The 23,932-nt window shown below is 40.7% G+C and overlaps 1 protein-coding gene across 2 annotated transcripts in view; it reads left to right on the forward strand.

The window, feature by feature from the left end:
- The window catches only part of Nebl (nebulette), a 353,920-nt gene that overhangs the window by 255,243 nt on the left and 74,745 nt on the right, over positions 1-23,932 (forward strand). Inside the window, exons 10-12 of one of the 2 annotated variants that reach the window (XM_060372754.1) lie at positions 3,681-3,791; positions 15,146-15,247; positions 16,160-16,261. The exons of the other annotated variant lie outside the window; for it this stretch is intronic. Coding sequence (XP_060228737.1) covers positions 3,681-3,791; positions 15,146-15,247; positions 16,160-16,261 — 315 coding nt within the window. The remainder of the gene's footprint in view (positions 1-3,680; positions 3,792-15,145; positions 15,248-16,159; positions 16,262-23,932) is intronic. 2 annotated transcript variants of the gene reach the window in all.

Raw genomic sequence — 23,932 nt, forward strand, 5'->3', positions numbered from 1 at the left:
CTTGGACTTAAATAGCAAGTGTCTCACTGGTTACTTTTACAGCCCACTGTCTCTTGCCCTTCATAGTCTCTTCTATGAAATCTGGTTGCATATACTATTGAATGCTAAACCCAAGTTTGTCAGTTTGTCATCTGCGCTATGAAGAAAATAAAGTACCTAGTCAAAAAGTGGCAGTGCATTCTAGTTTGGAGTGTACTATAAGGGATTTGAGAGAAGGAGCACATTCAGAATGCCTTATAATTTGGCTCACTTTAAGGGAGAAGTTTTCCAAACACTTCTGAAGTGAAAATGAACCCGTATTGTGATAGCTCTTCCGCACGATTGTAACTCAGAATCACCAAAACAGCCATTTCCACCTGGTAACTAGCCTGAAAGGGAAACTGAGCTAGGTTCACACTTTCTTCAACAAGGTGATTGGTGGGAAGAAATGAGAGAAAGAGAGTTCTAATGTTTATGGGAGACCAATTTATGAGTTAGATAAAAATAAAGATTCTAAAGAAAGCCAAGAATGGAATGACATGTGCCTGCTGAATACTCCTGTACCACAGCAGTGATCACAGGTACTTCCGTCACTAGAACTGAGCAGACTTAGGTGAGTCTACGTTTGTGTCAGCGGCGGCCATAGGCTTCTGTGTCTGCAGTTCATAGGTGTCAGGTAGGTGTGTGTGTGTCTGCATGTAATGCAAAAATCTATGGAAGTAAAACCTGTAATCCCAGCACTGAGGAGAGAAATAGGAGAATCAAAGTTCAAGGTCATGCTAGCAATATAGTAAGTTCTATGTCAGCCTCAGACACATTGCACTGACTCAAAAATATCTACTAAAAGATAAAATACATGAGATAACTGTAAAAATACTGCCATTCAAGCATGTTCATATAGAACATGAAACTGTTGACAGTGTACTCTGATTCGGCTGTGCAGCTCCACTGTGAGGAAAATAGTTACGGAAACATTACAAAATGACAAACCCTTAAAAAATTAAATTTATCAGAAAACGTATAAGCTTGACATCATTTCCATTAGCTATTTAAAGGAAGAAAATTGCTATAATAAATTAAAGTTCAACTGCCTCCAGCTTGATGCAAGCTCAGTTTTAAAGCTGTGCATAGTCGCAGCTATAAATGAAATGACTATTTTAAAGCTGAAGTAGAAAATTATGTATCCTCTTTAAGAAAGAGTGCTTTTTCAAATTGTTTCTGGATGAGTCACTATGTCCATGATAACTCACAAAATGATGGGCTGCACTAGTTATGTTTATGAATTCACAAGTGTGGTATTCAGTCTAAAATGCAGAATATAGCAAGCACTCATCAAAAGAGGGAATAGACACATGCTGGCTCTTTTTATTTAAGAGGAAGGAGCAAATCTCATGGAAGTTTTTCGTGGTTTTATTGACTTGGCCACCCATTAAATCCTCCGTTTCCTCAGAGGCATAATATAAAACATAAGTAGGTGTTATAATAGACTGTCAACCTATGTGGAGGTTTCTTACTTAAGTAATTGCTGAAAACATGAAGATGTTCGTCATAATTATGTGTCTTTTGGAGTAAACTGAGGGACACATTGTAGCAAGATGAATTGAGCCTGGAATATATGAAGTGCTATGTTTGAGTCTTAGTAATCAACCAAATGTACAGGATTAGGTACAGGAACCTGATTAGATAGGACTGAATCTGACTTAAGTATGTTAATTATCAGAAATTCCCACACAGCCAGCAAAAGAAAAATGACCTAGAGCTGTGTTAATATCTTCTGGAAATTGGAAGATTATAACCAGGATTTAATTACATAAATTCTCATGAGATTGAGTCAGATCAATATCAGTATTCTAGGAAAGAGGTGGATCAATTGGCAGTTGGATCTTGTGAGCACCTTGGAAAGTGCAGAGAGGTTCAGCCCTGAGTCCATGTGGACAGTCTAGAGGCTTGGAAGCCAGTGAACGCTGTCTGCTCACATGGGAAGCTCTGTATTATCAGCTAGTTTTCCTCTCTGCATCTACACAGACCCAGCTCTGGGGACACAGGTTGGGGTTTGATTAAAGGAACAACTTTCAACAAAGCTTAACAATATTTAGGGTTTGTGACATCCCAGTGTGAAAGCTGTTTTTAGTAGCACAAGTTCTCAAGAAGACTTAACTGTGGAGCCAGATTGTCCATTCAAGTGTTGATAGCTCTACTTTTAAAGATGGTCAGATTCAATGGCTACTTATGAAAAATAGCCCTCTTCTTACCACTTTAATAATTTTGACTTCTGCATTAACAATGTTAAATGGTAGCCAGTTCTGTTTATACTCCTGCAGGGAGTGTAACTTTATGAGAATACTGAATAAACCCATTTGTTCATTCATTTACTAAAAGTTTATTGCATTTCTACTCTGTGTTATTTACTCCGATAAGCACAGGATATTAAAAGATGTGTAAGATATCAGAATAGCTTCCAAGGAGCTCATATTGGTGACAAATTCTTTCTTAAGTTTGACTATATTCTTTTCACTGACAGCAGACTCTGTTTCATTATTGCTGAATACTGTCCTAGTACTCATTTTATTTACCTTTATTTCCTTGTATCAAGCAATTTTAAGTTCACTTAACATGCTAAAATTGATTTTGCTTTTTTATGCAGTTATTGCATAAAAATGCATTCATTTATTCACTTGTTAATTTGTTGGTTAGTTATTCATTGATACTGATTTTGTTTTTCCCAGATGCTATTGTGGGGTTCCTTTAGGGAGTTGAACAGTTGTGTGTTTCAGTGAGGGAGGACAGATAATAGGTGATTATACAAAAATTAAATACCAAACAGGAATTGTGAAGGACATAAATAGGCTCATGGCAAAAGCCGAGAACAAGGGAAGATTTCCTGTATGGCTTCCTTTCATTTCCAGTCTTGTTGTCAGGGTTGACTGTGTCACCTCCTGAGGCATCTGTATCACATCCCCTCTCCAGCTCAGTGAAGAACAAACCGAGAATGGTGACAACGGGCAGGCAGTGGGTAGGACTGATGGTATCCCTTAGGGAAGACGTTTTGCCTGTACGTTAAATATTCTCCCAAATTGGGGGATTTAATGTAGATTATCAGATCATCTGCCATATCATACCAGCCAACCATTTGTGTCTACGTAAAATCAGAACCATCTCTCCATGGCACTGGAGAGATGGCTCAGTGGCTAAGAGTGCATATGGATTTTGCAGGGGACTGGAGTTCCAGTCCAGCACCCACAACAAGGGGTAACTCTTGTTCTGGGAGTATCTGATGCCTCTGGCCTTCTTGGGCATCTGTACCCCAACTCCCACATAATTAAAAATAATTAAAATATGTATTTAAAAGTAAACCAGTTTGGTACATTTTATTGCCCTCCACTTACTCAGTTGCTTCCTCAAAAATTGATCCGTGGCCATTTGTAGCCCTGCAAGCTCTCAGTCATTGAGGATTTCCCCAAATTGAAGCAAGGATTTAAGACAGATGAATACAATTGAGGTTTTCAACCTTTTTTTTAAGGGCCTCTTTGAGATAAACTGCAAGTTTTGAGTTATGAATCTAAACTGCAGAGCTGAGAGCGTTATGGGTATTGTTACAAACACTCAGGAAAATTTAACTGTCAGCCAGTGAAACAGAAGAATTTAAAGCAGAGAGTTTAACACACCTCTAAATTGGTTCTAATCTATATGTGCATTTGAAGGTTGCCTACAAGCAGAAGCATGATGCTGAGAAAGGCTTCTCTGATTACGCCCACATGAAGGAACCACCAGAGGTCAGACATGCCATGGAGGTCAACAGACACCAGAGTAATGTAAGCAAGCTCATTCTTTACAATTTTTCTGGAAAAAAATAACAGATTTAGGATTATTTCATTGATATTAAAATATTATGGCACTATTCACAAGAACTTTTACATTTTTATTTGAATCGTTATAATAACTGTCATTAAATCTTTTGTTGAACACCGTTAAATTGTGAGGCATTTCAGGCATTGTAAAATTTGCTTTGAATAGGACAAATGTGGATTCTGTGAGCAGTTTGGTTATCAGCATTTACTGAACTTCCTTGATATTATGTGGAAGTTTGTGCCTCTGCTGCAGAATGGCAGGGGCACTGGAAGAAAGCTCAACTGCCATCAGTGGCCCCAGAAATTAAAACTCTATCTTGGTGCAGCCGGACTTTTGGCTACTTTTATGGGTTGTTTTTCCTGCCTCCCCACACCACCTCTACCCCTTCCGACGCCCAGCACTGGGTAGGAGAAAAAGAAGGTTAGAGGGGAGAGGGGGTGTTAGACTGCTTCCTGCTGATTAGGGACACCGAGTTCCTTGCGGCTAGTTTGACCTTCACTGTCGTGGTATCTCTATCCAGCAACCAGTCATTCCTGAAAACAGCGTCAACAGAAAAACAGCACCAGCAGCTGCAGGGGCAGCCACAACCACTGCCTCTCTTGGGGCTCTGGCATTTATTTACCCTCTGAAGGGTCCCCAGAATTCCAAATGTAACCATCTGCAGCTGGCAAAGTCACACCCCTGCCAGAGCACGGCATGAACCATAGTTTGCTACTGTGGAATATCTGAAGCAGCTCCATGCCTCACACCTGGAATTAAAGCAAAAACATCTTCACATAACATTTCTATGTTTTTAAAGAAACCAAAATTCTCACGTTTGGGGTTCCTTAACTGCACTTTCTTTTGGAATGCTTGTAAGATTCAAATTGTTAAATGTAAGGCCTAACAGATATGAACTCCAAATGCAGGTTCCTGATGGCTTAGAAGCAAACGCCAGGAGGGAAGAAGCTAGTTAAAGACAACACATTCCTTCTTTGGTTTTAAGTTACCTGGTCCTTTAAGGCTTCCATGCATTTTACCACTATTACCATGGCCTAGACACATATTTTCTCCTGAAATTATAGCAGAATTGTAAATTTTCTGGTCTCCAAAAAATGTGTGAACAGCTGGTTAGTTCTTAATGGGTTGGTGTTGGTGTTGATACATCCTGTCCTGTGTGGGTCGGGAAGTCCTCCACACCTTCTTAGAAACGTTCCTGGTGCTTTTTTTGTCATCTCACACAGAGCCTGCCCTACCACATGGCCTTCTTTGTGAGGTCTATATAAATCCAGAAATTCCTTTTAAAATAAGCAGTTCATTCTGCTGATTGCATTTGGGGCCTAGCTTGCAGAGTGTCTCTGTTTTAGTTGTCATTCTCAGCACCAGGTGGTCAACACAAGCAACTTTTGGGAGTAAGGAGCTACTTGGCTTATGGTCTTAGAGAAATTGTGGTCCGTGTTGTAAGAAAGGCATGGTTCTGGAGTGGCTGCATCCACGGCAGGGGTACAAAGTGTAAGTGTTTACATGGTCGCAGACTAGAAAGCAGGGACATCTAGACTGGATCCAGGGACAGAAGTAGCATTCAGAATCTTGCCCCAACCCATCTAATTCTGTTGTCCAGGCCCCATTTCCTGAATGCTCCAAGTCACCGAGCATCCAAAGCAGAGGCTGTGGGGTGGCAGGAGGGGGGACTTCAGGCTCAAACACTATAGCACTTTTTGTGCAGGGCATATATGGTTACTTGATATTAAATTTCATCAGGTCAGTGTTTATGTGAAAATCGGAGTGAGGCTTGACATAATGACCCAAACACATCAGCCATTTGCCTAAACCAAAACATTCTCATGGACGCCTTAATGCTGGTAGGAGCTGAAGAAGCTAGGTTCTGCAATTATCAGCAGGGCTATTATTCTAGGGGAAAGGCTTGCAAGCATTCTTTGCTTATAGGGGGACTAGAATATTCATAACTACCACTTACCCAACTTGGCAACGTACTAGGCACTGTGCCAAGACTGGTCATTTCCAGTTCTTAAAAAAATGCTGTGTTGAGTCCTATTTTATAGACAAATGAAATCAGAACAAAAGAATCTAAACTCTTTTTAAATTTTATTTATTTTTTTATTAATTACAATTTATTTACATTGTATCCCAGCTGTAGCCTCCCCCCCCATCCCCACCAATCCCACCCACCCTCCCACATCTCCTCCCATGTGCCTGCCCAATTCCACTGATAGAGGAGGTCCTCCTCCCCTTCCATCTGACCCTAGCTTATCAGGTCTCATCAGGACTGGCTGCATTGTCTTCCTCTGTGGCCTGGTAAGGCTGCCCCCATCAGGGGGAGGTGATCAAAGATCCAGCCACTGAGTTCATGTCAGAGACAGACCCTATGCTCCTTACTAGGAAACCCACTTGGATATTGTGTGGCCATGAGCTACATCTGTGCAGGGGGTCTAGGGGCCATAGGTTATCTCCATGCATGGTCCTTGGTTTGAATATCAGTCTCAGAAAAGACCCCTGGGTCCAGATTTCTTGGTTCTGTTGCTCTCCTTGTGGAGCTCCAATCCCCTCCAGGTCTTTATATCTTCACCTTTCATAAGATTCCCTGCACTCTGCAAAAAGTTTGGCTATGAGTCTCAGCATCTGCTTTGATACCTTGCTGGGTAGAGTCTTTCAGAGGCCCTCTATGGTAGGCTCCTGTCCTGTTCCCTGTTTTCTCCCTCTTCCGATGTCCATCCCATTTGTGTTTCTGAGTAAGGATTGATCATCTTACCCAGGATCCTCCTTGATTAGCTTCTTTAGGTAAACAGATTTTAGTATGTTTTTCCTATATTATTTGCCTAATATCCACTCATTAAATATAAATATAAATATAAATATAAATGAGTGAGTATTTTTCATGTGTGTCTTTCTGCTTCTGGGATACCTCACTCAGGATGATCTTTTCTAGTTCCCAACATTTGCCTACAAATTTCATGATTTCCTTGTTTTTAATTGCTGAGTAGTATTCCACTGTGTAAATGTACCACAATTTCTGTATCCATTCCTCAACTGAGGGACATCTGGGTTGTTTCCAGGTTCTGGCTATTCTGAATAAAGCTGCTACAACTATGGTTGAGCAAATGTCCTTGTTGTATACTTGAGCATATTTTAGATATATGCCTCGGAGTGGTATAGCTGATCTTGAGGAAGCACTATTCCTAGTTGTCTGAAAAAGCACCAGATTGATTTCCAAAGAGGTTGTACAAGTTTACATTCCCACCAGCAGTAGAAGAGGGTTCCCCTTTCTCCACAACCTCTCCAGCATGTGTTGTTACTTGAGTTATTCATCTTAGCCATTCTGATGGGTGTAAGGTGAAATCTCAGGGTCGTTTTGATTTGCATTTCCCTGATGACTAAGGACATTTAACATTTCTTTAATTGTTTCTCTGCCATTTGATGTTCTCCTATTGAGAATTCTCTGTTTAGCTCTGTACCCCATTTTTTAATTGGATTACTTGATTTGTTGCTGTTTAACTTCTTGAGTTCTTTATACATACTGGATATTAGCCCTCTGCCAGATATAGGGTTGGTGAAGATCCTTTCCCAATCTGTAGGCAGTCGTTCTGTTCTGATGACGGTGTCCTTTGCTTTACAGAAGCTTTTCAGTTTCATGAGGTCCCATTTATTGATTGTTGCTCTTAGAGACTATGCTGTTGGTGTTCTGTTCAGGAAGTTGTCTCCTGTGCCAATGAGTTCAAAGCTCTTTCCCACTTTTTCTTCTAACAGGTTTAGTGTGCCCGGTTTTATGTTGAGGTCTGTGATCTACTTGGACTTTAGTTTTGTGCAGGGTGATAAGTATGGATCTATTTTCATTTTTCTACATGTAGACATCCAGTTAGACCAGTACTGTTTGTTGAAGATGTATTTCCATTGTACAGTTTTGGCTTCTTTGTCAAAAATCAAGTATCTGTAGGTATGTGGGTTTACTTCCGGGTCTTTTATTTCATTCCATTGATCCATCATTCTGTTTCTATGCCAGCACCATGCAGTTTTTATTACTATTGCTCTGTAGTATAGCTTACGTTCATCAAAATACCAACACAATTCTTTACAGACCTTGAAAGAACAATTCTCAATTTCAAATGGAAAAACAAAAAACCCAGAATTGCTAAAACAATCCTGCACAACAACAGATCGTCTGGAGGTATCTCCATCCCTGATCTCAAGCTGTACTATAGAATCTAGACTCTTAATTCTACCTTTTCTGTTATATTACTACCTCTCTGAAAGGCCACTGGCAATTAGTCATTTTTTAAATGAGAATGAAATGGTGGGAGCAATGCAAGTTATCTAAGTCCAGGTGCTCTGCAGGAAAAAGTAATTCAGATCTTGGAGTTCCCACTGAAAAGACCTTGAATTCAAATGCAAGGCTGGGAATTAGGATGTGGGCTGGTGGGCTCTGCTTGGGGCTCTGGGCTCAGGCTCATAGTCCATGGATCTGCAGAAGCCTGGTCTAACTCTGTAGTTCACTGAAACTCAAATACCAAAGTTCCTTATCATAAAACTCAGGCTTTTATTTTAACTCCCTTTTCCTTTAAAAGGTCTGTGATTGAGGAATGGAGGGACTAGAGCATAAAGCCTCTTTCTCCTCCATTCAATACTGTGTACATATGGGAAAAGGATGTGTTTACTTACATTCCTCTGTCGACTTGGCTCAACCTTTACATGCAAAGTTTGTACATATAATAGGATTTAGAAACTGTAAGACTATTTACTCAGATTTAAGGTGAAAATGATATTTGTATTCTACCTTGAGGTAGTTTATATTCTTCCCAAGTCAAGCCTCATAGAATAATACATTTGCTGTCCTTAGAGTATAAAATGTAACACCGGCCTTGGAACCCACAAGGAGAGCTGGGCCATACACTTCCTGTTTCAGGGCCAGTTATAAAACATAAAATATAATCTCCCAGGAAACCTCAGCCCGAAGAACTGTGATTCAGAATTTCCCAGTAGAATTTAGTAGAATTACTCTTTTGCAATGGAGAATGTCATTTTACTGTTTGGACATAAACGCCTTAATATAGAATAAAAGCTGGGCACTAGGAAAATGACATTATGGGTAAAGGCATTTGTTGTCAAGCCTGATGACCTGAGTCACATCTCTGTGACCCACATGGTAGAAAGGAAAGACCTACCTCTGACCTCCACACATATGTGATGGCATAGGTATGTACACGCTTCTGAGTGTGTATGTGTGTGTGTGTGTATGTAATAATAAAAATAAAGTGAATTGTATTGTCCTATGAACAGTGAAAGTCAAACTGTTAGCTTTTTGTTTATCCATAAAAATCAAGTAGGTTTTCCAAGATCTGTGAGGCAAGAGACTGGGCAGCAGTGTTCTGGAACCTTCTTGCTCTTGCTTTTCTGGCCTTACCTCTTAGAAGGATGCTCTTCATTGGGCCAAAGAGGGTGATTTCTTCTTACAGTTTTCCTTCTTTCTTTCTAAAGACTTGCAAAAAAAAAACCAAAAGATTCTGGCAGTCTAACAAGATTCTCAGAACTTGTACTAGAAGTTGTAAGGTGAGCAGTATTTAGGGTGGGCAGTGGTAACCTCTTGCATAACTGGAAAAGTTAGGGAGAGATCACGGGAGAGGAAAAGCGACTGCTCTCATGTGTCTCCAGTAGAGCACATGTTAGACTGCAGTGAAAATGCTTGCTTCGCCAGCAGCATGGATGAGCGCAGACAAGTCACTGTGCGCAGAGCAGAGCTTTCACATCTCTCAGGCGGGTGCGGCGCCATACTCGCCTCCAAGGGGGCAGTTTTAGGTGAGACTATCTCTGCGAAGAGCTCCACGGAGATTTCTTACCTCATGAAATAGTAGGCCTATCTGGCCTTCCTCCAGCTATGAGAGGTGATTTGAGAGTTTAGGGTGACATGACAGTTAACTAGGACAAATAAAAAGAAATTCAATTGTTCAGAGGGCCAAGTCAGTATGAAATAAATATGAAGAGGGTGTTAGGGCAGAGAGGCACATTCAAAACTGTCTCCAAACCTTTCTCTTGTTGATACTATCATCAAAAAATGATTCAAACTGGCCAATCTAAATCCTTTTATAATTTAAGGGATGTGCCTGTGGAACATTTTTCTAATGTAATTAGAGAAACAGGAGTTGATTTTTTTTTTCTCCTGTGATTTCCCTCAAAAGATGGGCTTGTAATGAAAACCTCAGTTCCATTATTACTTCTCATCCATCTTACATAGGCAGGACTCAGCCAGTCACCCTGCAGTGGGTCACAAGTAGCTGGTTTAGTTCTCCAGGTTGTGGCAGAAGTGGCCGGTTTTCCTAGGTCTGCAGTGCTAGCCGTCAATGTGTGTGACAGTGCTCAGTGAGGCAAGCTGGAGACGTGATGTTTCTTCCCAAGTATGATGCATGCACTCTCTTAAGATTAATGAAAACTTATCAACAGTTAAGTTTCTCTACCGTCAGAAAATGAAAAAGCTTGCAGCTAATTCAGCAAAATGATACTAGGAAATGATGGTGGTTTTCTGAACTTCTCCATGTGGCTTACAATAACAGTAATTCAGGGTTAGCAGTAAGAGCAGTATTTGCTTCACTTCTCAGAAAGAACCATTAGGGTTACCTCTTCTCCTGTGGGAGGTTACGACGGCGATGACATCTAATTGTCAATAAAACAATGCTTATCAGCTGTCTAATAACTTAGCAATACTGATAGACTGTTCTATTTGTAACTGTAGTTTATTCTGTCTTTTAGGAATTGAAATTATTTTTTCTGTCTGCTGTATAGCATCAGACCAGGACTCTACTTATGTTTAAAACATTTTTATTCTCTCATAGAAAACAATGTTTAAGTGAGAGTAAAGAGGGATTTCAGAAGGCTGTGGTTTAGTAAGCGACACTTGCTAGTATGCATGAGGTGCTGCATTTCGTCTGCACTGCTTAGAGAAACAAAACAATCGCAGACCATGCGCCAATTTGATGGTACCTGGAAAGGTGCTCTAATGATAGTGACATTTTTAATGGTTATAAAGTTTCCCTAAGAGCATTAAACTTTGATTTCCCTTATAACTCTCTGTAGCTGCATTACTAATTTACCTTCCACCACAAAAAGAAGTCTTCTTTCTTGTCTAGTTTTGTCCCCAAGAACTGTTTGGTTCTTCACTAGAGTAGCAAAGTTTTGGTCCAGTTGGATTTGTTGCCTTCAGGTCTTCCTGCTTGCACAGTGCTTGGCATCGTCTGAGCCTTTCTCTGCTCTCCAAGTGCATTACCTCCCCTTCCAGGTGGGCAGGCTTCACTCTTGATCAGTGTTTGAATGCCCTAACCAAGGACCATTATATAACCTGAAGAGCTTGCTGTGTCTGCCTGTACTCGGAGAGCAAAGCCTCCATTTTTCTTCTACTTCCCAAATCCCGTGAGCATTCCTTTTATCAGCCCATTCTAACCCATAACTAAAAAATGAAGGGAGTGCTGGGAGGACGTGGTTCCAGTCCTGGAAGAAGTGTTGATGGGGCCAGTTGAGTCCAGACAATCCCCAGCAGGGATGGGGCAGGATTTAAAGAGAATGTGCAGACACTATTTAGTACAGTACTGACACACTGAGCACACTACATGAAAAGGACATGGCTCTCACGCAGCAGAAGCAGAAATACTGGATGAAGACAATACATGGAGACTAGGAGAAAACAGAAGTACATGAAAATATGAGGCCAAGGTAGAGCCGAACACGGTGAGACACGGACAAAATCTGGAGCCAGAATATTGGTAGACACGACTTCCTTACTGGGAGTCATAAAGGACAGATATAACTCTGCAGAAAACTATTAATGGACATCACTAGTGTTATTAAACATGGATCCTCAAGTACAAATGGAGAGTTTGTTGGTTTACATACAGTCTTGCACTGGTATCCATGCGAGTGGGCTTAGGATTTTTATATAAACATAAATTCATGGGAGCTCAGATATTTTATATAAAGTAGAGTATTATTTGCATATGAGGTTCACATATCTGCAGCCATGTTTTAAGCCACGTCTAGATTATCCAGAGCACTTACTACGTAGTTTTCTTTTGCAAATATTCTTAGCCTATAGCTGAATCCAAGGTGCAGAGTTCATGGTTGTAATTACAATTGGAGGCCCAACTATAAATAGAAAGCTCAATTTCCTTCAGGTGAGCTAGACACAGACCCCCACATCTCCTCATAAAAAGCCTTCTGCCCCATAGCTTGGCTGTTCAGTTCTGACTGACAGTGTGTGTGAGACTCCAAGAGCCAGTTGTGTCCTGCTAAGCCCTGTTTATAGCAGCTGACCCTAGGGGCAAGAAAGGCGACACTTCATCCCTCTTCTTTGGGTCCTTTGGATGAATCTAGTCCTGCTTAGGCCTAATTATGGTTTACAAATGGGTACACGTCTCAACTGGGTGGCCTGGATCTCGGAAGGGTCTACTGCGTTAACCACTACTGCCTAACCGAGGTACAAGAATCAGAAGCAGTTTCCAAATGACAAGTCCTGGGGGACCGGGCTGTGATACGTTCAGTAAAGTACATGCCTCCCAGGCATGAAGACCAGAATTTGGATACCCAGAACCCACAGACAAAGCCAGCATAATGGCACACACCCGAAATCCTAATAACAGCAAGATCGGAGGTGGAAACGCATACCTGGAGGCACCCAGGCTGGTTACTGTCCTGTGAGATGAAGCGTCATGCCAGTGGGCAAAACTGTCTAGAATAAAAGGGAGAAAGTAGCTGAGGAATGACACTGCAGGTTGTTCTTTGCCCTCTCTATCCGCTTGCTCTCATACATGTGCTTGCACACACACACACACACACACACACACACACACACACATGAGTGTGTATGTATGCACACACACACGCAGACAAGTAATCCTTTCATGAGGTCGTGCTGCCACCCCGCACACTGTCAGTTACCCCACAGAGGGAGTGATGGGGCGCTTGCTACCTGCGAGTGTCCTGGAGGGTAGCCTCCCCTTCTTGGGGCATTTCCCCATCCATGCTGCGGTGGAAGACGTGAGCCGCCTCCTGCACTCTTCTGCGTGGCTCTGTGGAGTCCCCCTGTTTGAATGTGCAGCTCATGTCAATCTCAATATTTGTTTTGAGTCGCTGTGCTGGCCTCTAATTTGCAATTTACATGGATGATGGGCCCCTATTCAGAATCCTGCTCCTGCAGCCTTTGTGCTGCTCACCTCTCTCCATGCAGTCATTAGGCGGAACAGCATGTAATTAGGTAACCCATGTAAAACTGTGGTTTCTGAAAGGTTATGGTTCTTTTCAAAAAGTGTGGGTTTCCATCTTCCCCCCCATTCTTCTCTAGACAAAAGCCATTTCCCCCCTGGTGGCTTTCACATGAATGCAGTAACTCAGAAGCAGTTCATCTTGGAGGTGGATAATAATTTTGGTTTGTTTTCACCTGAGAACTTGTTTTTTTTTTTTTTGTTTACACAGCTTGTGTTTAACCTTGTGTAGATTGGAACTGAGTTGCTGTCATTTGTAGATGGGTACATTGCTCTTTGTAGCCAATGGAATTACCCTGTTTAAGGAGTCCCAAACATTTAAAATCTACTTGACAGATTAACTCACTTAGTTTTTATATTTCTTTTACTACTTGTATGCACAAAACTCACCTAAAATTATTAGGTAAGGCAAAGCTTATGAAAATCTAAGTGCCAAAGAAAACAGATGTTCTTTATGAAAATATACTAATTGTGTCTAAGCTGCGTTCCCTTGTCAGACAGATTCATGACTAAAAGTCTTGGCATGAAGGCAAGTGAAGGCTTGTGAAAGATCAGGCATCCTACTGAAATAAAGTCACACAGTGCACTGAAATGTCCTAAATGTATTAATGTCGGGTCGTTTTTTTACTCCTGGTTACTGTCATCGAAAAAGCGGGAAATACAGTGGGGACTTGCTTAAACTTTGACAAGTGAAAGAAAATAACAATGCTACTAGTACTGGGTCACAGTGATCACAGTGAGTTAGGTCTCTTTTACCACCATTCTGTTATAGATGACTGCAAATGCAGTCCAGAGAGGTAGATTTTTAAAAAATAGACCATATGATGCCACTGTGAAAGCTTTGCTGGCAACACTAGAAATATGTTGCGTCCTCTGTGCAGCTGTCCAGTGGTCCACAGGTCTGTGTCATAGCCTGCTGTGTTCTGAAAGCATAAAGACAGATTTTTAAAATGCCCATATACTTTGCACTATAACCTTAGCAGAATATATTCTAATAGAGGAGTTGCCTCTGGTAACTCCGCCAGACAGAACTGCAGTCCAGAGAGGTAGATTTTTAAAAAATAGACCATATGATGCCACTGTGAAAGCTTTGCTGGCAACACTAGAAATATGTTGCGTCCTCTGTGCAGCTGTCCAGTGGTCCACAGGTCTGTGTCATAGCCTGCTGTGTTCTGAAAGCATAAAGACAGATTTTTAAAATGCCCATATACTTTGCACTATAACCTTAGCAGAATATATTCTAATAGAGGAGTTGCCTCTGGTAACTCCGCCAGACAGAACTGTACCTGACAGTCAGGACTGTAGCTCATGACATATTTCACGACATGGAGAAGCAGACGCATGAGGAGATGTTGGCCATCATGCACTGTATTAGTTCTGCTCTGATCTTCCCACCCATTTGTCAGTCGAGGTAATGGAAACACACGATTAAAAAGTGCTTTACATTTGTTAGCACTCGTCAGCTGTTCTCTTCAAAGCTCTCCTTCTCACCCTGTGACTGGTTTATGCCCAGTTTATATTCAGGGGACAAGGCTCCTTAATATAGTTGTTGTTCTTTCGTAGAATTAGACCACAGTAATGACTTAATCTGTTAGGAGATCAGTATTCCCCAGGCACAAACATCTGGGTTTAGTTGGGAAGGAAGAGAGAGGTGTAGCTGCCAGTGTAGAGGGTGGGGTTACACAGCTTCACCCCCTGCCCTCCCCAGGAGGTGGATGGATGGATGGGATCAAGGATGTTGTGTGTGTGAGAGAGACTACAGGCATACACACTTAGGTACACAACATATCATAGAGTGCTATATAGAAAAAAAAAACCTTTCAGATTGTTCTGTGCCATTTTTGTTCCTCTTTTATTTTGTACATCTATTTTGGACACATCAGTGAGACATGACATAATGTAAAGAGCTAATATATCAGAGGAAATGAGTGATTTGCACAAAAGCCATGTAAAGAGTAACTTAAGTTCAGTGTGTTCTTAAAGCTATCATGGCAAAAATAAATAATTCTATAGAAGTAATGGTATCTAAATGAAACAACTACTTTATTCTTTTTTCTAATCATAACTGTCTCTTTCATCAGATTTCTTACAGAAAAGATGTGCAGGACACGCACACATACACAGCGGAGCTTGACAGAGCGGATATCAAGAAGGCAACCCAGATCTCCAAGATCATAAGCAATGTAAGCTATCTCTCTTCATCTTGTGCAGATGTGATTTCTTTTCCTTTTGGAGGGAGATGAAGCACAGCATTGGTAGTTGGTAGTTGGATGGGTAACACAATTAACATAATCAATTCCTTTGAATTAATGACATCTCAATTTTGCCCCGAATTATTTTTTTGATTCTGTAAATTGTTGGGAACATGCATGACGCGCCAACGGTCAGCTCAACTGTATCTAGTGTTAGCACATTTTTCCAGGAACACACACTGTTGGGCATATAGTCACATTCAGATGCCTCAGCTTAGAAGCCAGCTATCAGACTTCCTATCCCCACTCAGCTCTCACCTCACTCCCACCCGGGGAGCCCTGGGGGGCCTCTTCCCATCTGTTGCTGGTGGTTGGCCTATTCTTTTCTATCAACACTTGCTCTGGCACCTTTCTGCATGCACGGCTGTGACTTACCCTCTCTTGGATGCTCTTCCAAGTTAATGCCATTTTACGTGAGCACACCAAACGTCCTGGTTAAAGTTAACTATTGGGAGAGCATTATCCATGCCCCATAAAAATCAATAGAGAACCAATTCAACCGCTTGGTAATCAAGTGCCCGTGTTCATGAGTAAAATGGTAACTGCTATCTGTATGAAGAATGCAGTCTCAGCTGTCCAAAGAAGCCCCTATTATTTTTAGAAATAACTGTAAAAATGATAATGACTGGCTACTTAGATTAAAATATGTAATTGTTTACTGCTAAAAGTTGAATTTATGTAAATGGCTATAAAATACACTCCTGCTTTAGCAGTCAATACTTTAGTAATTGGTATGTAGTATGAAGTATTTTTAATGGGATAAGGGACTATTATACTTTATTTTGATTAATGTTAATGTAATATAAAGTAGGAATAGTAAAATTTTCTCATTCTTCTCTTTAGGTAGAATACAAGAAAGGGCAAGGCATAGTGAATAAGGAGCCTTCTGTGATTGGAAGACCAGACTTTGAACACGCTGTGGAAGCTTCTAAGCTTTCTAGTCAGGTAAGATTTGAGCATGATGATCCTTCAATGGCTTTATTCAGAGGTTTTATTTCAAGGAGCATAGAAAATATTTCATCTTAGATAATATCTTTAATTGCAAGAATAAACTGAGGTAATGTTTCTGAAGCTGCTTAGCTAGGATTGCAATAATTACAAATTTCAGCAGAGGGGAAAAAAAGCCAATTCTCAGAACAAAGCCAGCCTTCTTTCCTCCAGGTTCACATCTGTCTCAGTGAATTTGGCCATGTTGTATTTCCAAAGATCAGTAATAGCCAATGCTAAGAGTCATTTTAAAGCACATATATACAAAAATAGACACACCTACAATTTTAACTTACTAATAAAGTATTTTCTCAATTTAAAAACGTTTTTCTTAATTAGATAATACAACAGGCAAGATAAAATGCAGAAAACCTTGAAATCTGATTTCAGAATATAAGACCGGAAGAGTCTACAAACGTGGAAAGTAAATAGATTGAGAGTTTAACAGGTTACATTTTCAGTTTTCCCAGAATTATCATATAAATGTCATTCAATTTCAATGAGAATGAAAAAGGATTTTTAAGAATATGTCTGAAATAATTTTAAAGTTTCTGTGGACAGGGGTTGTCTGAAGACTCTTTAACAGTGTGAGAATGGAGATCAGTAAAGGAGAATTAATGGGCAACCATTTGAATAAGTCAGTATATATTGATAGCTAAAATTATCAGTGGGCTAGAAGAGACATTCCTGATATAGATTCCGGCATGTTTTAAGAATTTAAAGTATGGCAAAAGTATTGATTCAAGCCAGTAGGGAAAGTTAGGCTAGTTAATAAATGGTGCTAATGTCACTGGCTGCCCGTTGCGGTGAAAGAAAATTGGATCTTTATCTTTAACTGTATACAAAATCTCAGGCAGATTAACAATATGAATGCAAGCCAAGTAAGATGCTCCATTTCTTTAAGCCTAGCACTCAGAAGGCTGAGGCAGAAGGTTTATGTTTGCTGTACTATAGAATGAGACTCCATTCTCAAAGCAAAGTAAAACCAAAACCAAATAGACCAATGCTACTGAACAACTCAAAGATATGAATATAATAACTAAAATATAAAAAAGAAAACTTAGGAGTTATTATATAGCACACGAGACTTGTACTTTAACAAGACCAGAGGTCCAGAGGTTCTAATAGACTAGTAAAACATGATGATTACACAAGAATTAAAATCACTGCTGCATGTCATAATCCACACTTGTCATATCAACGTTCAAGAGGCTCAGCCAGGAAGAGTATAAATCAAAGGCTAGCCTGTCTCAAAAACCTCAGGTAAGTAAGTAAATAAACAAGAAGGTTTATTTAGGGGAGAAAGTGACAGAGTCAACAATAATTTTTTCACTCACTCACTCACTCACTCATTCATTCATTCATTCATTCATTCACTTATTTTGCATCCCAATCGTAGTTTCCTTCCTCCTCTCTTCCCCGTCCCACTCTCCATCACTCTTTCCCCTCTTCCCCCTTTCCTAGTTCTCAGAAAAGGGGAGCCCCCTTCCACCAACCCACCCCAGCTAATCAAGTGGCATCAGGATTGAACTCATCCTCTTTGCCTGTGACCTGTCGAGGCAGCCCCACCAGGGGAAGTGATTGAAAAGCAGACAATAGAGTCCATGTCAGAGACAACCCCCACTCTCCTTACTGGGAAACCCACATGAAGACTGAGCTGCCCATCAGCTACATCTGTGTAGAGAGCCTAGGTCCGTTCTATGGTGCATCAGTCTTCACAATCCACCGTGGGCCTGGCTAGTTGGCTCTGTTGGTCTTGTGGAGCTTCTGCCTTTCATGGTCCTTCTGTCTTTAACCCCACTCTTCAGCAAGGCTCCCTGCACTCAGCCTGATGTTTGGCTGTGAGTCTCAGAATCTACTTTGACCGGTTGCTGGGTGGAGCCTCTCAGAGGACAGCTATGCTAGGCTCCCATCTGCAGCATGGCATAGTATCCTTAATGTGTCAGGGGTTCAACAATAATATTAACAAACCTTTTTTTTTTTAATGCACTTGGTTTTCAATTGTGGAAAAATCCACTTCCTATATAATACCACACGATGGAGCAATATATGTAAAAAAAAGTTTAAACTATGACTGAAGAATATAACATAAATCCTGGGTCTAGAAAGACATATTTTGACCCTTGGTTTGAGATTCTTGATATTCAACATCACCATAATACTATTTCTTCCAAAATTAATTTTAAAGACTATGTAATTCCAATTCAAATCCAAAGACTTTTCAAAAATGAGGATCAAATTAAATAACTGAGTAAATTAAATAATTTTAGAATTTGTACAGAGAAAAATGAAAATAATTTTTCAAATAGTAAAAAGAAAAACAGTTATCTCAAAAATTAGAAAAAGATTTATAATATGCATGATAAAGTATTTAATACATATTTTTGTCTTTAAGAACCCACTATGTAGACCAGGCTGGCCCTGAACTCACAGAGACCCGTCTTCTCTGCCTCCTGAGTGCTGGGATTAAAGGTGTGCACGACCACTGCCTGGCTCAGCGCCCTTTTCTTATTTTCAGTGTTCTTCTCAGTGTACTCTAACTAGTCAGATACTGAACCCACATATATCCTGTTTAAAGTTACTTATGTAACCAACATTCTGTCTGATTTTCTACCCCATCTGTATATGTGTGTGTATCTCTGTGCGCGCATGTGTGTGTGTGTGTGTGTTAATGTGTGCTGGTGGAGGCCAGATATCAGCATCGGATGTTTCTCATTGCACTCCACTTCATATTTTGAGACAGGGTCTCCCACTGAGCTTTGTGCTGGCCAATAAATCTATTTTAAAAAAGCTATTTTTATTATTTACATATGTGCGTGTGCCCGAGTGTGCATTTGTGTATAAAGAAGCCCACGGAAGTCAGAGGATGGTGTTGGATGACTCTGGCCTGGAGTAATAGGGGGTTGTGATCTACCAAGGGGGTGTGAGGAGTCAAACAGGCATGTCCTGCAAGAGCAGCAAGTGCTTTCCAGCCCTCGCATGAAAAGGACTAACAGCTCAGCAGAAATTAAGAATAAGATCCTACAGAGAGGAATGATAAATGGCCAATGAACATGTGAAAAGATGCTCAAATTTATTAGTAGAAAAAGAAATGCCAACACAACTAAAGTGAAATGTCATTTGTACCCATCAGCATTCTGTCTCTTGCCAGTGTGGGGGAGAAGGACATGTCGTTAGAAAGGTTTTGTGTAGGAGGCAGTTTTGAGCTAGGCTGGGTTTAAAGGGAGAGAAATTTGCTCAAGAGGAAAGCCCTGAAGAAAGGCAGGAAGGTGACTGAGGACAGCAGTGGGGCCCCTGAGTCAAGGGTATTGGTTATAGCCATAAAAAGAAATGTGGGAGGGTTGTTAATGAGATAAGGGTCAGTGTTGTATTAATTTGACTATATGACATTACTTACAGAGCAGAATAGAAATGTGATCCTTTTATATAATATATTAGCGCATGATGTTACATTTTTTATATTAATATATTTTCTCAACTTGACAGAAATCTAGACATACCTGGGAAGAGGGGAATCTCAACTGAGGACTTGCCTCTATCTAGTTGGCCTGTTGGCATGTCTGTGGGGTATTTTCCTGATTGCTGCTTCATGAGGGAGGGCCCAGTCCTCTGTGGGTGGACTGTCCCTGGGCTGTGTAGGAAGGCAGTGAAGCAAGTCAGAAGAAGCAAGCCAGTCAGCAGCACCTCTTCATCCTTCCTTGTCTGCATCAGTTTATTCCCTGACCTCCCTCGGTGATAGACCATTACCTGGGAGCTGTGAGATGAAGTAAACCCTTTCCTCCCCGGGTTACTTTTGGTCTTGGTGTTTTTCACAGAACCGTTCAGTTTGCTGTCTTAACCATTTGAAGTTCAATGGTATTAAAAGAATTCTTAATGTACTACCACCATCACCACCCATCCAACTCTTCATCTTGTAAAATTAAACTCTGTAGCTGTTACTGAATAATGACTCGAGCCCAACTGTTATAGATATGATGTGCCCTATCATCAAAGCAGTAAAAAGGAAAAGTGATTCCTACATGTAACTACAGTGTGTGTGTGTGTGTGTGTGTGTGTGTGTGTGTGTGCGCGCGTGCGTGCGAATGCATGTGTGTTTCAGTTAAAATCAAAAAGAACAAGTCAGTTAATTGCCACTTTCAGGTGAGAAATAAGTAATCACAGAAAACTTTGATGTGAGATGGCTTATGTAGCCATTTCTCCAGGTAGATTAAGATGTCAACACTTCCAGCAAAGGTTGGCCTCTGTGAGAGATGAAAATCCCACAGGCCAGCTGGGAGTGATCTATAGCTCAGAAGTCTCCATGGCTATAGCAGAAGTGGGAAGCAGAGAGAGGGAATGTGCAGGAGAGATGCAGGAATGCAGTTGTGACTTGTGTTAATTGGTTTACAGTTTCCCAAACACTTTCACTTAGAAAACATTTTTGTGGCTTGGAAGGCTTCTAAGGCATGTGAAACTGAGGAGATGCTTGGACAGCACACTTAAGAGAAGCCTAACATGGCTATTGAAGCTCTGAGAATCCCTAATAATGCTTATTAAGAAGGCAGGAGAGCTGGGAATTGCTTTGGGTTTTATGTGTATGTGGGTTGGAGCCTTCGAGAATGCGTAGAGGTTAGAGGACAAATCCCACAATGTGGGTCTCAGGGATCAAACTCAGGTCAGTACAGCCTGGCAGCCAACACCCTGACCCTACTGAGCCATTCCACCTACTCCCTCCCTGACTTGTTATAACCCCATCCTTTTCTGTGTATGGAAAATTTCTTGAGCCACACAGCAGGTTACACAGAAGCAGTCTAGTCCCCTTCGGTGCCTAGGGAACTTGACAGAGGAGCAGGACTCCTGGACAACACTACTGCCCTGTTGCTTGTTTTCTGAGTGACCTTGGGCATGTTGCTTTGTTTCTCTAGCTCTGTAATGTTGCTGTGATGGCAGAAGTAGCTGCTTGTTTGAGTTGTCTTGGGTATGTGGTTAAAATTGTCACCTGGCCCACAGATCGCACAACTCCGAAAGAATCCTTTTTATATAGACACTCAGAACTTTTTCTCGTCTACCTTTCTTTTAGGTGAGTACATACAGAGGGCAAAGCAAAGGCAGAACCACCAGCTCCTGGACCCCATCCTTAAATTCACTCCGCCCAATCCTTCCTGCAAGTCCTTAGAAGAAATCTTCAATCCGAGTATCTGTTTTCGCATTTCAAAATCAGTCCACAGGAGTCCTACCATTTGATCCCCCTTTAGGTTTTTAGAAATATATTTTTTCAATCTCAAATTATGTAGCTACTAAGTGATCATATACTTAAACAGGTTGCAATTTGCAAGTTTTCAGTATGCATCAGCTTGACTTTTCTCTTGGTGTTAATAGTCTATAAACATCTAAAAGAGAGTGAATAGGAGTCATAGAATGGCTTATTTCATGTGTGTTCTCAGGTCCATCAACCTGAAACAAAGGTCAAACATGTAGTTTCTTATTTTCACCAGTAACTTTGAAGGTCATGCACTTTCTGGTTCCTAAGCCAATGGCAAAGGCACAGACATACATTGATAGGAAATGGTTTAGGAATTCAGTAAGCAGGGAAAAGGGGTGAATGAGTGTGTGAGAGAAGGCAAAGACGAGGCAGCGGGCTGCTGTGTAGTGGCCAGGCATGCGTAGTGAGGAGATGACAACAGACTGTGAATGGAGAGGCGCTCACAGTTTGCCCCTGTGCTGAGCTCCGAGGGAGGTTAGTGGGGTCAGACAGCAGAAACCTGTACCAGACCATTCTTACACCAAATTGAACCCTTGCTTTAACATTATAGACGCAAGCTTTCCCCTTTAGATGTTATTTTTTTAAAGGTCTGTTTTTCACTGTGTGCATGTGTATACATGCCCATGCATGTTTGTGTACATGTCCATGCATGCTTGTGCCTCTGAGTGTGTGCATATGTGTATATGTGCGTTCGTGTGGATGTGCATGATTGTGTGTGTCAGTTTGGGCACCTGCATGTGTGCATGTTTAGCCAGAGGAAGCTTGACCTGGAACCAGAGTTCTAGGTGCTTGTGAGTCACCTAACATGTTTGCTGGAAAACAAACTCTAGTCCTTGGCAAGAGCAGTACTTGCTCTTAAACTGAGCCATCTCTCCAGCCCCTCCCCCCCAACTTTTAAAATTAGGAAGATGCATATTGTTATGTTGTAATTGTTTAAAAAACTTAATGAAGCACAATTTCATGTGCCAAGACAGAGATGCTAGTTCATGTTCATCTCAAATGTAAACGGACTGTCAAAACCATCAGTGTGAAAGTTCTAAATGAGGCTAATTTGTTACTATGTTCTTATATTATCTGAATTTGATCTTTGGAATTTATCTGCAGGATGAGGGATTAATTCTTTGTCTAGTTTTCTAACAATAGAGAGACAATATACATTTAATACTTAAGTATTTGTTACAAAATAGTATTTGTTGTATTAGTAAGTTAAAACTTAAAAGATCCAATATGGATTACTGTAAAAATTTAGTAATAAATTGTGTTCTTAAATTGTAGAGGATATTAATTGGCTTGGAGATGCTCCCATTCTCCCTTCCTGGCAAACACACACTGCCAATTTTCCCACACTGCCAAGCAGGAGCTTAAATGTCATATTCCAGGTTGCCAGTGTGAATGGATCTCTCTGTTCATTTATGTATAGTTCTTGATATGGCTTGTATTAGTTCTATGTATGTATGTATATCTGTGTTTTAAATGGCTTGAGTGACTTACCCTATGGCAATTTCCAGAGTCCAGGGCTTTTAGGGTTATAAAATAAAATCGATTGGGCTATTTTATAAGCATGTGGATGTCTTAAGCAAAGTTTCTGGGTCCTTAACATTGATACAAAGGTGGGATATTATTGTTTTGTAAAGAAAATAAGGGCACATCAGTTTCTGGGTTCTTATTTAGTCTGATATTTCCCAGACCCAAATAAAAAAGAAAAGAAAATATAAGAAGGAAAAAAGTAAAGAAAAGGAGGGAGGGAGGAAGGAAAAAGAAGGGCACAGACAGCATTCTGCATAAAATTCAACCTAAAATCTGATTGTTTCTGTGGCAAGTTCTTATAAAGTTGTCTATTGTTTCCCTTGCTCATTTGCAGCTCAGTTTTAGCAGAGATTGGGAAGAATGGATACCTTTAGACGTGTGCTGGGTTGTTTTCAGTGAGAATTAAGGTCCACTCCTCAAATTTTCAGCTTCCCCCTAACATTTGTTTGTACAGTTATGCTGAAGGTCTGTTTTTCTCTCCTTGCTGGCTTAGGGAAGCCTGAGCATAGGTGGTGCTGTGAGGGAGCCAGGCCCTGAGTGGTGAAAACTTACATGGTTTCAGTTCCTGGAGGCAGTGCTCTGTCCAGAGGCACTTAGAGAATTCACTAAATTCTGTCTTTGTAGCTTAACAGTCACAGCAGGGACATCCTAGAGCCTAGTTATAGTCACGATTCTTTAGAAACTAGGGGTTTGATTTTATATAATCAGTCATTCTATATACTTATTAGAAAGTAATGGCTCACAGAGCCATTATGTGTGATAGTCATAATGTAAATAAGGTAACCCCACAACTAAGTTATTGAACTTTATTTACTTCTAGGATCTAAGTATAAGGGGTAACATTTTATCTTAACATCAAC

This window comes from Meriones unguiculatus, chromosome 19 (genome assembly GCF_030254825.1).
Source record: "Meriones unguiculatus strain TT.TT164.6M chromosome 19, Bangor_MerUng_6.1, whole genome shotgun sequence".
NCBI classification, from domain to species: Eukaryota; Metazoa; Chordata; class Mammalia; order Rodentia; family Muridae; genus Meriones; species Meriones unguiculatus.